Source organism: Gallinula chloropus (genome assembly GCF_964237585.1).
Source record: "Gallinula chloropus genome assembly, chromosome: 15".
NCBI classification, from domain to species: domain Eukaryota; kingdom Metazoa; phylum Chordata; class Aves; order Gruiformes; family Rallidae; genus Gallinula; species Gallinula chloropus.
The window spans coordinates 2,271,058-2,287,462 of record NC_140100.1 but is presented as its reverse complement, the minus strand read 5'-3'; the positions used below and the strand labels follow the sequence as shown (position 1 = coordinate 2,287,462).

The 16,405-nt window shown below is 41.1% G+C and overlaps 1 protein-coding gene across 1 annotated transcript in view; it reads left to right on the top strand.

The window, feature by feature from the left end:
* KCTD5 (potassium channel tetramerization domain containing 5) overlaps positions 1–16,172 on the top strand; it is a gene marked incomplete at its 5' end in the record, with an annotated part of 28,556 nt that extends 12,384 nt beyond the window's left edge. The window contains 2 exons of the mRNA XM_084270838.1: positions 8,156–8,281; positions 16,021–16,172. Of these exons, the coding sequence (XP_084126964.1) occupies positions 8,156–8,281; positions 16,021–16,050 (156 nt within the window). The 3' untranslated portion in view covers positions 16,051–16,172. The remainder of the gene's footprint in view (positions 1–8,155; positions 8,282–16,020) is intronic.
* Between the last annotated feature and the right edge of the window lie 233 nt (positions 16,173–16,405).

Here is a 16,405-nt window from a genome sequence, read left to right as displayed (position 1 = left end):
ATTTCTTTTAGAATTTAGATTCTTAGAACTGGAAGAATCCAGTGGTTTTCTTGACCCTGAAGTCCTTGTTTCATCCAGCTTTGTCCCTACTTCTTCCCTCCCCCATGTTGCTCTCTTGGACACATAGTTTGAAGTAGATAAACACAACAGCTGTGTGGTCTCATAATACTCAGCTCCTCATTACCCCAGACTAGGCCATTCTCTCCTTTGGTTGTATTGCAGACCTGATTTTAGCAGACATCATTCACTTGAAACATGTATCTATATACAGTCTGAATAACCAAAACAGTCTAACTGTTAAGATTTGAGAACACTGTGGCATTTTTGTAATTTTTTTATCTTTTCTAAACCAGTGTTGCTCAGCAGCCATCTTCAGGGTGGCACCTGCCATGCTCAGTCCACATTATCCTTGGTGGCATAGAAATCCTGAGCGTTTTCAGAGGAGCAGTATGCCTGTGGATTGAGAGTCCTTGTGCTCAGGGCCCCATATAATGTGTTTAAGTGGCTGGTTTTGATAATAAAATATTTCTTTGCTCTGAACATTTAAAATTTTTATTGCAAAATACAATTGGATGTGGTGATTAAATAGGAGTGGAAGGTGTTAAACTTCTGGTGCACTTGCTTGGATGTATTGATGGGCTTTTCTCAAAGAATGGGAGTGAAAGCACTGCTAGAATACTGCAGTCACCGACCAAAAACTACTGCCAATAGTCGTGCTTGCCCCACTTTTGTGATTCCAGTGGGTTATTTTGTAGATGATTTTTAGCTTCAATTGTTACTTCTTCAGGCAGTCAGAAAAAAAACAGTATTTTGGCAAATACCTGCATAATGAGAAGCTTTGGGCTCTACAAAATTACTACATACAGAGGCTTTAGACAGCAGTGGTGTGTCAGTCATGTACGTTTTAATGATTAATGTAACCTGAGTCTGCCACCATAATGCTGGTTTAAATATGCTCCCTGTATGAGGACAGTATTTAGCTGCTGCCTTCAAAATTATTCATGTAACAATAGCAGGATAAAATTAATTTACTGCTCGTGAGACATCTCATCAGAAGTACTCTCTAGTTTACTCAGAATAGGTGGTTGTTGTCTAGCTCTTCACACTTAATTTAAAGCTCTAATCTTGCTGAAGTGCACTGACTGGCTGTGGTTTAATTCAAACAGTCTAGGAATTGCCATGTGTTACTAACATCAAATATTTTTTGTAATAACAAGTTGGGAAATGTAGCTGAGGCTGTTCTGAACTTCTGATTTATTAGATGTTTGGCACGTGTGAACAGAGTTCTTGGTACTGATTTTTATGGGAACAAGACAGACAATTTTCTCCCCTCCAGTTATTATCTTGGATCTTCTGTAAATTACATCTTCTAAAACCAATTTAGAGCACTCAACTTTTTTGCTTCTGGTTGACTTCATATGTTTCCTTAGCCATATTTTGCTTATCAGTGTACAGAACAAGACGAAGCTCTTTCATACCCAGGCTTGATATATTGCTTTGCATAACACCTTCCAGTCTTATATCCACGTTACCTTCTGCACTTGGCAAGTATGACAGGACAATAATGCTCACTTTCATAATGCACCAAACTTTGGTTTATGTTTTTCAGAGTAGTTTGTGATATCAAACTCCCCACAACGATATGGGGAGTCCTGACTCACTATCAGTAACTCCTAACTAAGTTACAAAGGGCTTTGCAACTGCCTCCATAAATTTTATGTTGAAATGAAAGTTGTAGCTTGACAGCAACTGTTCTAGTGGCAAGTAAATGTTACCTGAACGTTTGAGCTCCTCTGTTATTTGTACGATTTGGATAATGGTATGTGCTTCAGCTTTACAAAGGTTTCTTTTTGTGTTTTGCTTTGATTGGTTATTTCAGCTTGTCAGTATAGGTTCCCAGTACAGCTGTGGCCGGGCCCAGCAGTCAGAGTATCTGCTGATAGTGTCACGGGAAGTGAAAGGGGAAGAGAGATGCTTCCAGAAATGCTGCAGTGAGGTGTGTCACACCATTCTTTTTGCCCTCACACTGATATGCTTGGCCTCCTTGCGTTTCTGCTGCTTTCAAATCATTCCACTTTATTCCTGGATGTACAGCACATAGTAATTTGTGTGTATTTGTGACTGGCTTTTATTTATATTCACAGTATTTCATTATACATTATGAATGTTCATATTGTAAAAAATAATAAAAGACCAAATAAATAACAGCCCCCCACACCAGTTACTTAGATAAAGGTCTTTCATAAGCAGAGTTCTTACCTTCTCTGTAGTTAACTACTTTTCCTTAACACTTCCTCCAAAGTTAACAGCCTTTGATCAATACCTGTTAAGTAAAAACAGTGCAATTTGAACATTAGGAGCCCTGTAAATAAAGCTTTGAGTTCACTGGGTTCAGAAAGGATATTTCTGTGTTAATCATTGTTCCAGTTTGAGTGTATTTCATCTGCCAAATAGCCAGTTAAGTTCTGAGTTCAAACCCTTTATTTCTGGTAACTCAGAACTTAACTGGGGCTTTAGGTGGAAAAAAATAGATTCAAACTGGAGCAACGAACACTGGATTCTTTTTTCAGAAATAAAATATGGAGGAGTGAGGAGAGAACAAAACCAGCAGTTTTAAATCTTCTCTCAAGTGGAAAGAACATAATGAGTGGTGGGTTTTGAGGGTTTGGGGTTTTTTGAGGGAAGAGGGGGCTGTTCCCTTTGAGATGATTATTTTCTTTAAACCCAACTGAAGAATCATACCTTCACTCACTGGCTTTTTAAGCTGTCTCATCCTTCCTGCTCCCCTTGCCTTCGGGTCACTGCTTTTCAAATTGCTGTGATACTTCCCAGCGTTCAAGTGTTTGGGAAGGATTTTTTACTAACCAGTACCATTGGAGGCAGCTTCCAGATCTTCCCATAGCTCTGCTCAATTTTGAAGTGTCTCACATGAATTGATTTGGGAACCTGATGTTCCTTAGTGTTTTTCATCAATAAAATGCTTGGGGCACTTGTTCTTTTCCTTTATATATATATATATGGCTGTTCACTCTAAAGGATCAGTATAAAACATCATGAAGATAACGTGGCAGTAAAGTGACTTGCTCTGAGCAGCACCATCCCTGGGACTTTACATGGACACTTAGCTATGCAGTTCTAGATTTTAAACATAGACTGTTGCCTAGCTGTACTCCAGAATCTGCTTTCAATATCCCACACTGTGTTTCTTGCAGTTGCATAGGTACCATTTGGAATGTGGCATTAATGCGCTGGGTTTGCAGACTTTCTGGAACTGAGTAGGAAGCGTGGCCTGTTGTTAAGGATGTGTAGGGTACAGGCAGCATGATGTTATTCATGTGTTCATGTCCTAGATAGCTAAAAGTAACATTCAGCATAGGAAGTGGTGAGGGAAGGCAGTGAGGAAATGAAGGCAGGTACAAAATAGATAAATCTGGAAGGGAATAAATTTTTCCCTCCTCCTAGATTTGAATTCTGGCAATTGTATGAAGAGCCCTGAAATAAATATGCTGGAGGTCCTGATGTCAGTGATCAGTGCTGTGTTTAATGTGTGTGCATCTTCATGGCCTTTTGCAAACCCTTGGAGAAGGCAGTAGAATCAATGTGTTAGGACTCTAAAAGGTGTGGAGAACGTTCTTACATTCGTACCATTTAATTCTCTAAAAAAGATTGGTGGGAGGAGTTTAGCAGTTAGCATAATCAAAAAATAAAAAGGACAAGCTTTCTAGTGCAGGAGGAGTTCACCACATCTGAAATGGAAGCTGTAATACTCAAAGTGTAAGAATATTTAAAATATAATTTAAGAATAATTGTTAGGAAACTTAGTTTTGAGAATCAGATCATCACAGAAGGAGATGGTAGTCATGAAGTAGATGAGCTAGTCACTAGGAAGCACCAACAGACATGGATGCTGTTTTTGTAAATTGGAGTGGTTGTGTGTGAAGGTAATAATACTATTGCTAATCTGTCCTGTAAATTTCCTGTATGGAGTCTGAATCGATACTGCAAAACCCGCACAGCGCATCTCTGCAGGCATGTTACTGAAGTGTGGCTGGCTTTGAGATCTCTCTCAGTTCAGTTAGGCATGAAATTTGTTCACTTCAAAAATAAGGATGCTAAAAGTGATGCACCAACCATTATGGCAGTTCATAGAGATATTTTGGGGCATATAGTCATTGATTTAAGACAGAAAGAGATTCATGTATTTTGCTGCTGCTGACTAACGGTGCAGAGTCATTTGACCTGTTCTCTGTTACACCACTATTACTGTCTGGTTTTCTTAAATAGTCTTTTTGGAAGGACACAGTTATCCTCTCACAGACTTGGGAAATTATTCAGAAAGCTACTTCATTATTGCCTCTGAATTAATTCTCAAATCTTTCCTCTTTGTAAACAGGCCTGACCATAGCCAGGCAGCAGGTTGTCCCTGTCCCATTTTACTTATGCCAAACTCATATTTTCTATTACTTATCACTAGTAAGTTCAGACATTAGGAGACAGAAACTTCCCTGTTATGTCTTTGTCTTTCCAGGGAAATCCTGACCAGTATTTGCACATCAAGCACTATAATGCAAATAATTGTAGTTTTGTTGTACTAGGAGTAATAGTAGTAATAATAATGATAATGCTTTCCATTCCTGCCTTTTTAAGTTACAGCCTACTAGTGTCAGCACCCCTATTCCATGCAAACAGTGAACGGATCATAATCTAATGAATTTTCTACCATAAGTAGGACTGACATTTTCCTGTGCTTGGTAATGATGCTGTTGGGGCTCACAGGGATGCCCAAGCAGGAAGAAGTGTAATGAAACAAGTCATGGAAGGAAAAAAACAATGAGGAAAAATATGTATATTTATAAACATGCAAATCTGTAAAATTCAGAGCTTCAAAATGTTTTTTTTTTACTTTAAATTCCTGGTCACTAAAACTTTCTACTGCTTAAGCCCCACGAGACAAAAACGTCCTTTCAGGAAGTCTGAGAAACAGTAGGCTGGATAATCTGAAGTCCTTTTTTGCTATTGCATTGTAATGCATGCTTTACAGACCTCAGATTACTCTGATTTGTTGTGTTTGGGGTTTTGGGAGGGTGGGGGCTGGGGCTGAGAACAGGAGGGCAGAGGGTGGGGGGGAGTGTGACAATTTCTTCCAGTTTATCAGCATCCTTCTTAAAGTGCTGCCACCAACACTGGGAGCAGTGCCCACTTTTGGAATACAATCCAGTTCTGATCTACGATCATTTTCCATTGTTTCTCTTTCTACCATCACCCTTATTGCTGCTGATGCATCTCAGAAAGCTACGATGAAGTTTCTAGTATGGTAGTGATACTATGCAGATCCTACATTCTGAGCTGAACGTGTTTGGAACTGCTCACAAGAGAATCCTGTGATGGAGTTTTGAAGAGCCTGTTTTTAATGTTGCAAAAGTGACTTTATCTTGAAATGCACCAGCTGATTAATAATGGCAAAAAGTCATCCTGGTGTTTTGCAGTCAGCTAAATCAATAGTCCTATCCAGGTAGCTAATAAGTAGTCAGTCTGCCAAGTCTCCTAAAGACTTATCTGCAAAAGGTCATCATATCTGGATTATGAAGCACCGGTGGGGATGTAAGTAGCTATCAACTGAGGACCCATCAACCTTGTTGAACCAGGATTAATGGTCTGGATCTTGTATCGTGTCTGCTTTCAGAGAGGTCATTTCTTTCTTTTGAGTGTCACTGACTAAACAAGTGTTTTTCCTTCTGGTAGTTATCAGAGTTTATATGATTGAAAGTTCTTGCCATTTTGCAAGGAAAAAAGATGACTGCACTAAATCAAATCATGCACTTCAAATTTCTCTTCAGTGAAGGTGAATGGCTTTATTTAAGCATGTATCCCATTTTCTGAATGTTTTCTAGCCTGTAGGCAAGCTAAAAATACTGTTACACAGTAACAGTCCTACCTTCATGTATAATGTATAATACAGAATATACATTTATATATAATATATATAATATATAGTCCTACACTTAATAATTGAAGCAGTCACTGTATTGGTATTATGTGGTTTGTGATTATAATATATATAGGACAAACTTTATACCACTTCAGGATGCTTAGAGCCAGCTAACTCCTTTTTTCTGAACGTTTGTGCATGGTATTTTTGTTGATAGGGAAGAGAATCAGCAAATGAAGTAAGCCTGGGTTGATTTTCCAACTCCTCAGTGGACGTTCTCAGTCTGTTTTGTGCAACTAAGCAACTAGTCACTTGATGGGGTTTGTGATTCTGTATTTCACAAATACATCATGCTGCAGACTGCAGAGCATCCATTGGGAAGGATTAGCTCAATTAACAGCTCAAGGTAAACGGTGCCTTTGTATTCCAATGAGGATGTGTTGGTGCTTCTAAAACCTTCAGGTTTTGTAACTTCACTACATGGTTTTGGTGGAAAAAAAAAAATGTCTTTATCACATTTATTTTTGACCAGCCTGTGTTTGTTACTGACTATGCATATATTTTGCAGAACTAGAATGATGTGAGGAGAGGAGGAGGGAGGGGAAGGTTTCTGGTGATCACGCCAAGGCAGTGTAGTTAAAGTAGGTAGTTTGAGAGGGCTGAATTTTGATTGCCAGTGCTGTTTAATGCAGGCTGAGCCTTGCCTGCTGTAATACCATCAGGGTCCAGAAACTTCTGCATCACCTAGGCCTGGCATCAAGTTGGTTTGTTATGCAGACACACTGCCTGCTGCTCTTTGTAGACATTGGCTCTGTCTGTCTGTGGAGGTGCTTGCTTGGCTGTCTTACCACAGTGCTGGAACATCTGAGCATCTCTCTCCCCTCTCTCCTTAAAAGTACAACGAGGGTTGCTATGTGGAAGCTGCTTTTAACCTTGGCCTGCCTTCCACTTGTGTTGGGGGAATAATCCTATCCCTCAAGTACTGATTCTGGACCAAGATTTTGTCTTGGCTGCATCTTCCCTGCTGTAACAAGGCTTTCACTCTCTGTAGTGCTGCGCTAGGCTAGTGGCAGCACACACTTTGTTCTTAGACAGGTAACTACAGTGCTTCAAGTGCTGTAGCCCTGGACACAGATCAGGCCTTTTCTGTGGGGCTATAACCAGGGCACTTGAGTGATGTAATAGAGACTGGGGAATAGGACTGCCTTATCACATGTAGGAGGTGACTGGTAGGTAGGTTTAACGCAGTTTTGATAATGACATTTAGATACAGGGGATCTGTGCAAGAGGCTGATATTTAGGACTTTGATCTGTGCCAGTTTGATAGCACCATACATTATCTTGTCATGCTTTTGAAATAAACCTTTAAAATAAACGAACCAGCTACATCTGAATTGATTCTGGCTTGGAAAGGCAGGCTAGACAAAGCTCCTAGCGTTAGGGAAGCGTGCTGTGTGTAAGGTAAGACAAGTTACATGCAATTTCTGCCATTTGATAAACATGCTGCATACAAGGTAGTACTGATGTTGAGTATATCCTTCTTTCTCAGTAAAGTGTCACTTATCATTCGGTATCAAGATCTGTAGAAGCTTGTAAATCTGTCACATTTCATTACACATGGCTTCTGCTTGTAGCGCTTCCTCAATTAACTTCTTGTAGCAGTACATAGAATCTCAGATGTTAATCTTGGTGTCCCACCATGCTGTGTCTTGTTTTCCAATCAAATGCAAATTTTGTCTTTGTCCACTCGAAGTATGTTTTACTAGAAGTGCCCTTATGCTGTAAGTAAAGTGGTGGGTATCCCTTCAGGCTAAAGTGCTTCCTGCATGCAGCCATTTCCATGTGAAATCACACCACCTTAAAGTACCACATACAAAGTTTTTAAAAATTAACTTGGGAGGATGGGAAACTTTCCAGTAAATAACTGAAACGGGACAGGCTACTTCTCCACTGGCCTGCCTCTGTAGCCTTTTCTTTCACAGTATAATCATAACTGTAAATCATTAATCCAGTAAATCTTGGAAAAGAAAAGCTATGTTTATCTTATCTTCAGAGTGTCAGTGTATTCGTCAACATCAAAATGTGTTTGCACTGAAGTGGAGAATCATGCTTCAGGCACAGCCAAGAGTCTGAAGAGTTTGGGGTGTTTGTGCTAATGGTGAGAATTCATGGAATTTGCTTTATGTGGAAATGCAGTTGACTTTCCCTTCTTTTTTCCTCTTTCAGCTGGTCAGTATTGGTTCTTCCTATAACTATGGCAATGAAGATCAGGCTGAATTTCTGTGTGTTGTCTCAAAGGAATTGCATAACACTCCCTATGGCACAACCAGTGAACCCAGTGAAAAAGCAAAGGTAAGTTACTAGGCATTGGAGTGAAGAAATGGTGTCAAGTTGGGTGGGCTTCACTAAGGCTAGGCCTTCCCTCTGTTCTGGACCTCTATTTCATTGCATTTTTACCCCTCACTTGTGACTACTAATGGGTCCCTGGCCACTGTGTGAGAGACTGTAAATGGTACAGTCAGCATGTGTTTGTTACACCAAATGGGTTCTATAAGTGCAGCACTCTGCTGCTCCTGATACCTGTCCTTCTTTTTCCAAATAACAGCAGATCTTTGCTGCTCGCAGATGAGAATCTGTTTTGTGTCTTACATTTGAATGCTTCCTCATTCTGCCACTGGTTCAGCTGAAAGTTGTTTTTCTTGCTTCAGTTCAACTGAAGAAATCTGACTGTCAAGAACAGAGGTGGTAATAGGCTGTGTCTGAAAAGCAGTCTCATGTGCAGTGTGGTATAAAGTGAAGGGATTTGTGAACAGTAATTTCAGGCTTCTACCTACTTCTCTTTGCTTTCTGCAGCCAGCTTTTTGAGGAGATCAGGCACTTAGGGATATGGTTTAGCACAGGACAGGAATGGTTGGACTTGATCTTAAAGGGCTTTCCCAACCTTGTGATTCTGTGAGGTTGTGATGGGCACACATCTTAGAATTTCCTCAGCTGTTGGTCAGAGTAAACAAGGGGAATGTGAACCCACAACTGCATAGCAATAAGGCAGACCAGTGAGGTATGGAAGTGTGTGCTTCCATGCACACTGAACACTTCTTATCACTGTATTGTTGCTTTGTATGAGCAGGTGACACAGACAAACTGGATGCTTCTGTAGTTGGCTTAAAAGCTTTCCAAATGGTGCTAAGAATTGAGCTGGGTTTTGGCACTGAGGCCTCAAGTGGATAAAACTTCACTGCTGTCTGTGCCTTGTAACTTGGAGAGCTTGTAGCTACACATACAGAGCCATTTTTGTAAATACTCCAAGTTTTATGTTGTATTCTCAGTGAAATGATCTTTTTATTCTCTTTTATCACTGTTGAGGTAAAATGCCTAAGGAATTGTAAGGGATTAATGTAGTCAAGGGTAAACAGTGGGTGTCAGCAAACCACAGCTCACTCTTTCCACAACCCTAGTTAAGGTCTGCTTTTGCCAGGATGCTTCAGGGAAAAATGCCATGTTAGAGGCGTGTAGTAATAATTTAGAGCTGAGATACGTACCTGAAATAAAAAGTGGAATTCTAGAACTTAATAAACATCTTCTGAAGGACTGGTAGTATGTCTGCAGGGAACTTCTCAACTGCATGAGACTGAACTCCAGCTTCTCTCCTATCACCTGAACATTTGAGCTCTAACTCACCTTCTCTCTGAAGTGTTGCTTCTGCATGGCTGAAGCAGAGTTCCATTGCATCCTTAATGAAAAAGAAAATCCAGATCAGATGAAACTGCTAACCCTTAAATAATAATACTAGTTAAGAGTGGAGTACAAGTCTGGAAATTCAGTGGCTCTGAGAGAAGCCAAATCTTACACCTCTCCATTAAAGTGCTTCTTGGTCATTGTTTCAGAGAAGAGACCAGAGCATAACTTGACCAGGGTGATGAATAAGATGTACTGTTCATTTCCTTTGGTGGTGTAAACATTCACTTCTTTTGTCCTGGAAGAATGGAGCTGTTGCTAGCAATTAATGGCAATACTTGAAAAATATTTTTTTAATATATTCTGTTTCTAATAGTTGAGGGGGTTTATTATTTGAGTATCTTGTGCATGAGGGGAAAAACTCTTTTTTGTTGTGAGGTTTCTAGTGACTGTGTTCAGGAATCCTGTCTGGACCTTGACAGCTGTTGTATCAATTGTTCCCTCTTAGCCAGTGTTAATCCTCTAATCTGCAATCTGTTCATTAGTGTCTTCATAAAGTTCATACAATTGAAATTCCTGTAACCAGTTATATGTGCAGAATAATTTGTGTACTGGGACTGGCTTTTAGAAACCCCAAGAGGGTTTTTCTGTTACTTTTACAGCAGGTTGTGTTAGTGTGTAATTTTTATTGACAAGCACTTCAATTTTAATTAATAGTACTGGACTTTCAGAATAGGATAAAGCATTTTCTGGTAGCCCATCTAACCAAGCTTCACCTTCAGTCCCTCCTAGAGATTGTTTCTGTGAGTTCTTTTTTTGGAAAGCAGTTTTCATAGTAAGGTAGTAGTTGACTTCAGTGTGACCATCTAATACACCCAAGCAAAGGAAGTTAATGCCATTTGGGACATTGAATTTAAGTTGTTCCAGTGGCTTTTACTGATAGCCAGGGCACTACTGAAAGATAACCTGTGTTCCCATGAGCATTCTTCTCTTTCATACCACTTCATTCACCTGTCACTCTTGGGATAAATGACAGAGCGTGTTCATAACGTCTGTCTCCAAGCACTGTCCTTTCCCATCTGTGATGAAGACTACACAGAGTTGAGGTTCCAGCTTTACAGTCTGATTTAAATTTCCTCTTTACTCTTGGTCCCTGATGTTACATTGTTGGGCACTATTGGCTTCTCTCTGCTGACTGTAGGACACTTGAAAAAAGAAATTTTCACAGATCTGTAATGTTCCTCCTTGAAGTTGTCTGCTGTGGTACTCCCTGATCAGTGGGGCTCCTAGAGAAAAGTAAATAAATATAATTCCCAGATGCTTCAGGTGTAAGTGGACTGTACTTTGCTGCAGCTTTGACTCACTTGCAATCTCTTCTTTTCCCTTCCTTTCTCTATACTTGCTGCATGCTGCATGCCACTCAGAGTGAGGATGAAGAGACGGATTACGATATGAATGACTCAGATTAAGTGTAAATGTCATGGTGAGCACTAGCTGCCCTGGGATGTTACCCAGATGCTTCTCTGCCCCATCCAATTCCTGCTCCCACTAGTGCTGTCCTTGGCTAGTCCTGGTAGTGTGTGTGTTCGTGACTAGAGCTGTGGCATGGTTAGCAGAGATAGAATTCCTGTTCTGGATATTACTTCTTTGACACAATAACTGGCGTTGCTGTTATGAGCTGTATTGTGTTTGGTTCCTTTAAAGCTTTGCTGAGAAGAAGAGTTCCTCATGTAGGCTGCAGGGTCAGAATTGCTTTTCATTTTTATTTTCTGTGTGCTAGCTTTTCTGTCAAATGTGGGTTTTACATGCAGAGGCATCTGATACAAAGTTACATTTCCAGCAAATGTCTAATTTGGCAATAAATTAGCAAACTGAAATGCAACCTAGTCAAAAGATTAGGTAAGACCATAACTTTGAAACTAACAATGTTTTAATCAAGCCTTGGCAAGTAATAAGTAATTAGTGTGATTCCTGTGGGGTAGTTACGTTTATCACAGGCAAGGACTCTCTCTGGGGAGGGATCGGGTCCCTTCCACCTAGTTTGACATCTTATTGAAGGTCAGGGTACTTTAAGAGGCACAAGTGGAAGAACACAAAAATTGCATCAGAAAGAACAACTTTTCGAGCTTTTCCTAAGGTGTCTGCAAGCACTGCTCATATTTACTCTGCTCTCCAATTTCCAGAAGATAACTTATCACTGGATGCTCAGTGGTACAGTGTGCAGGTAGTCACTTGAGCCTGTATAAATTGAAGGTATTTACCATTGCATGAGAGTGAACTCCAGCTCCTCACCTACACACCTGAACATTTTAGCTGTAAAGCAGACTTACACTTATCTCTGAAGTGTTGCTTCTGCATGGATGAAGAAGAACCTACATTATTTCCTTAACTGATGCAAACTGAACCTACTGCTGAGGTAAAATAAGGCCTTTTGCCAAATCTTCAGGAATGGCTGCAAGGAATGGATCAAATCTGAAGCTTTATTGAAAAAACAAACTGGCACTGTACTGGAATTGAATGCAAGATTCTTAAGCTGCCTGAGAGAGAAACAGTCCTTAAAATGCTATTCTACCTACAGCTGATTTATTCTGAGTGGGAGGAAATAGTTCTCACGTTCTGCTCCCGAAGAAGCAATCACACTCTGGCATCAAGGGTATGAGAGCTCATTCAGCACTGCTTAGAGTTTATAAGACAACTTTGAGACTGGTGCACCCAGAGGGAAAACAGAACAGTAATGTGAAAAGAGAAAATTCTGAACTCAGCAGGTCTGCACCAGGGTCAGGAGAGTCCCCAGTGTCAGTACAGGGTGGATGATGAGTGGATGGAGAGCAGTGCTGCAGAGAGGGACCTGGGGATACTGGTGGGTGAGTTGGATATGAGCCAGCAACATGCACATACATAGCCCAGGAAGGCAGTGATCTGGGGCTGCATCAAAAGCAGGTCGAGGAAGGGGATCCTCCCCCTCTACCCCACCCTTGCGAGACCCCACCTGGAACAGAGTCCAGCCCCAGCGTTCCCACTATGAGAAACACACAGAGCTGTTGGAGTGGGTCCAGAGGAGGCCACGAAGATGGTCCCAGGGCTGGATCACCTCTGCTGTGAAGACAGGCTGAGAGGGTTGGGGTTGTTCAGCCTGGAGTAGAGAAGGCTCCAGGGAGATGTTGTGGCCTTAAAAAGAGCTTGTAAGACAGATGGAGAAAGAGGCTTTACCAGGGCTGGTGGTGACAGGACAAGGGGCAGCGGTTTTTATACTGAAAGAAGGTAGATTTAGATTGGATATAATGACAGATTTCTTAGCTAGGAGGGTAGTGAGGCACTGGAACAGGTTGTCCAGACAAGTTGTGGATGCTCCATCCCTGGAAGTGTTCAAGGGTGGGTTGGGTGGGGGTTTGAGCATCATTTCAGGAATTTAATCTTGTGACAAACGTGCCTGTGCACAGTGGAGGGGTTGGACTAAATGATCTTTAAAAAGTCCCTTCCAACCCAAACCATTCAGTGATTCTGTGGTCTGAAGTGTACAGGCAGAGGAGCGTTATCTGGGAAGTCACCTGTTCAGCAGTACCAAGCAAAGTGTGATAAAATATCACCTGATGTGCTAGAATTTTCTGCCTCACACTGGGATTACTGTCTCAGTAAAGTGTGCAAAGTTCAGCCTCCAGATCTGGCTTCTCTTTATCTACCTGAAGCTTTAGAAAATAGCTCTGAATCTATTAATCTTAGAAGTACTTTTTGTCTTCCTGGAAGGAATAAACTCAACTCTTGCATTTTAACTTGGAAAGGATCACAAAACTGAGAGATCCACTTTTACTTCCTAATTGCACAGGTGCTTGTTTCAGCCATGGGTTTGTCTCCATTGGAGGCTGTTTCACTTGCTGACTGCATTTGCTGGGTCTGTTCCCTGTTATGTGGATGGACATTTACTCTGGCACTTTATTCTCAGCTGTGAAAGACAGCAAATAATTGAGGAAAGAGTTTAAAAACAAAGCATTTCTAGAATTAACTCCTGATACAGTTTCCCACCTTCCAGTAAACCTCAGTGTAGGAAGTTTGGCTTCAAGCCTGCATCCATATTGTTGCATGAAAGCTACAATGACACTGTGATACCATGAGTAGGTATCAGTGGCACTGTCTTCTGTAAGCTTGTCTAATCCCTTTTGAATATATTACACTGGCAGCTGCTGGGCCATTTCCAGGGCCTGGCTTTTCCTTCTAGAATTCACTTGTATCCTTCCTAGAGGTTTTGCTTAGTACACATAGTAAATTATCTTCATGAAATAAGCAGTGTTTGCATCTAAAATACCCCCTAGAGCATGCCATGAGCCCTGGGAAACATCTTTCTGTATGTTGAAAATTGACCAGAGTAGCTGCAGTGACATCTGGCTTCTGAACTTCACACAGTGAATGCTGAATTGTGGATGGAAAAGAACTTTCCACAACAAAGGGAGATCCAGGTGAGGGTGGGAAGTGCAGTGAGCAAGTGATGGAGTTTTGAGTATTTCCTTAAGCTAACACTGAAGTGCTGCTGAACTGTCCCTGAGGCACACAAATGGTGATGGGCTCTTTGTGAACTCCAGTCCTTAATAAAATCCCCTGGAGTTGTGCAAAGCAGGTGAGATCCTACTTGTCTCCAGTCACTATAAAAGACATATTAGGCTTCCTGACTGATAGAGGCTGATGATTTACATTGTCCACATTCCCACAGTATTACAAGAAACCAAAGGCTTCTCTTAAAATTTAAGACTGTCCCTGTAAGTGCTGTGCTGTGTTAAGTGGTTGCCAGCTGTCACCCTGCAAGCACAGAGACTGAAGTGTTTGTGTGCTGTCAGGTTCTGTGAGTCTTCTGGGAAGGAACCTGCTACGAGCATCAGGTGTTTGAACTTCACTGAAATCATCATAGGAGATTCTACATTGAAGACAACCATGCCATTGTCTGGGAATTGTGCTTTGCTTTTGAAATCAGGAGCCCTTCCTAGTACTAGGAAAACTCTAAAGAAGGAAAAGAAAATAAGTATTGTTGGAAATACTCTTACTTACAGATTAACATTGTGAAGTACTTCTTTCTGCTTAGTACTTTTGAAGCTTTGCTTGGTGCTTTGGGGTTTTTTTTGGGCTGCTGTCACATTGGTTCTGCTGTTTGCTGAGCAGCTTCCCTGCAGTACTGCACAGCCTGAGAGTTGACTTCATGCTTGCTGATTGCCATTCAGGTTGGAGAGGCGGCGTGAGAAATGCTGCTTGGGCAGTCGATCCTGAGGCTTGGATCCTTTCCTCACTGGAGGAGCCAGAGAGAACTGAAATAGAAAAGGAAAAAAACAGCCAGATAGGAAGTAAAATAGGTGGCCTTTACCCTGTAAGATACTATAGACAAGGATTCCCAGGTTTTCCCGAGGTAGATATTTTGTTTTCCGTATGTTTAGTACATGCCTTTTAAAATGACCGTTACACAAATCAACTGCTTTTAGGGGAAAAAAAAAATCCCATTACTCACTGTGAGGGGAATCTCAGTGCCATGGTAACAGTGGGAGAATCATATTCTCAGAGAGAATTCTGGAGAAATATATTCCTCCTCATGAAGTCAGAGCCCCCACTGCCTCTTGTGTGCCAGGCTTGTGCATTTCAAAGTACAATAATGGACTAGGTAATGCCTGAAAATGTCAGTGTGCTATGTCCTGTGTCCACAGAAACAATTTTCATGTGGACAAGGATGCCAAAAAAACTGGTGAGAACTTGCATGAGCAAATAATATTTTGAAACTGCTGCCATAGTGCTTTGCATATAGCTGCTCAGTCCAGCTGATAAGCTTTGTACGTCTGAGCAGTGTAGTAAAAATCTGTGAAGACAGGTAGTTGGTTCACTTTAGCTCGTGCCTGGGCATCTATTTCAGATTTTTAATCAGTCCATTGATTCAGCTCTTGCCAGTTTGTACTCTTGGCCTTTGAAAACTGTATCATCTCACCCAGTGCACACGCTGAGTCGCTAGAGCATGTTTTCAGTACTCATCTGTGGGACACATTTTGCAGCTGAAACTTGTGACAGGTGAGGACACTTCACTGGAACAGGAAAAATGAAGATTAAATTCCGTTTCTAGTAAAGTACCTGATTTCATTTACCTCAGAACTAGGATGAGGGAAATGGCTTACTTCTTACATCTACCAACCCTTAAGCTTTGGTGAAATTAATCATACTCCCTTCCTAGAGGTGATGTACAGCTGTGTTCATTATGTTTGATGGTGGATGTTGTATCTATCAATCTGTGTTTTTCCAGCCTTAAAGCTCAGACTTCAGGAATGGCCTTCAACCAGCTCCCTGGCACTTTATCAGTTACTTGAAGCAGTCGTTCCGTTGCTCTCTGACCTCCATGCTTCAGGAATGACATTGAGCCAGTTTTCATTCACAGAATTTTTGTTGGTCTGTTTCAGATTTTGCAAGAACGAGGTTCCAGGATGTGAAGACAGTATTGAACGGTGACAATTTTTTCTCTTTTATTCCAAGACACAGTGAATTGTCACACTGAAGAGGCTCGGCTCCAAAAGAAAACAAAAAAAAAACCTGATTTAGACAATTTTCTGTTGATCTGGGTTCAACCATTTTTGCCTATAAGCTGGTGTCAACTGGCTGAAAGCATCGCAAGATTACCTAACGGGAATAGGTGGTGTGGGAGTGTGTGTTTAAGTTTTGGTTGTAGTGCATGGTTGTACTCTCTTGTGGGCTGACTGACACTGGTCAATGAAATGACCATGCACTCATACTTTCCTTTGAGACATGTAGCACTTAATGCCTGGTGCTGGGTGACCCCATGTTGAT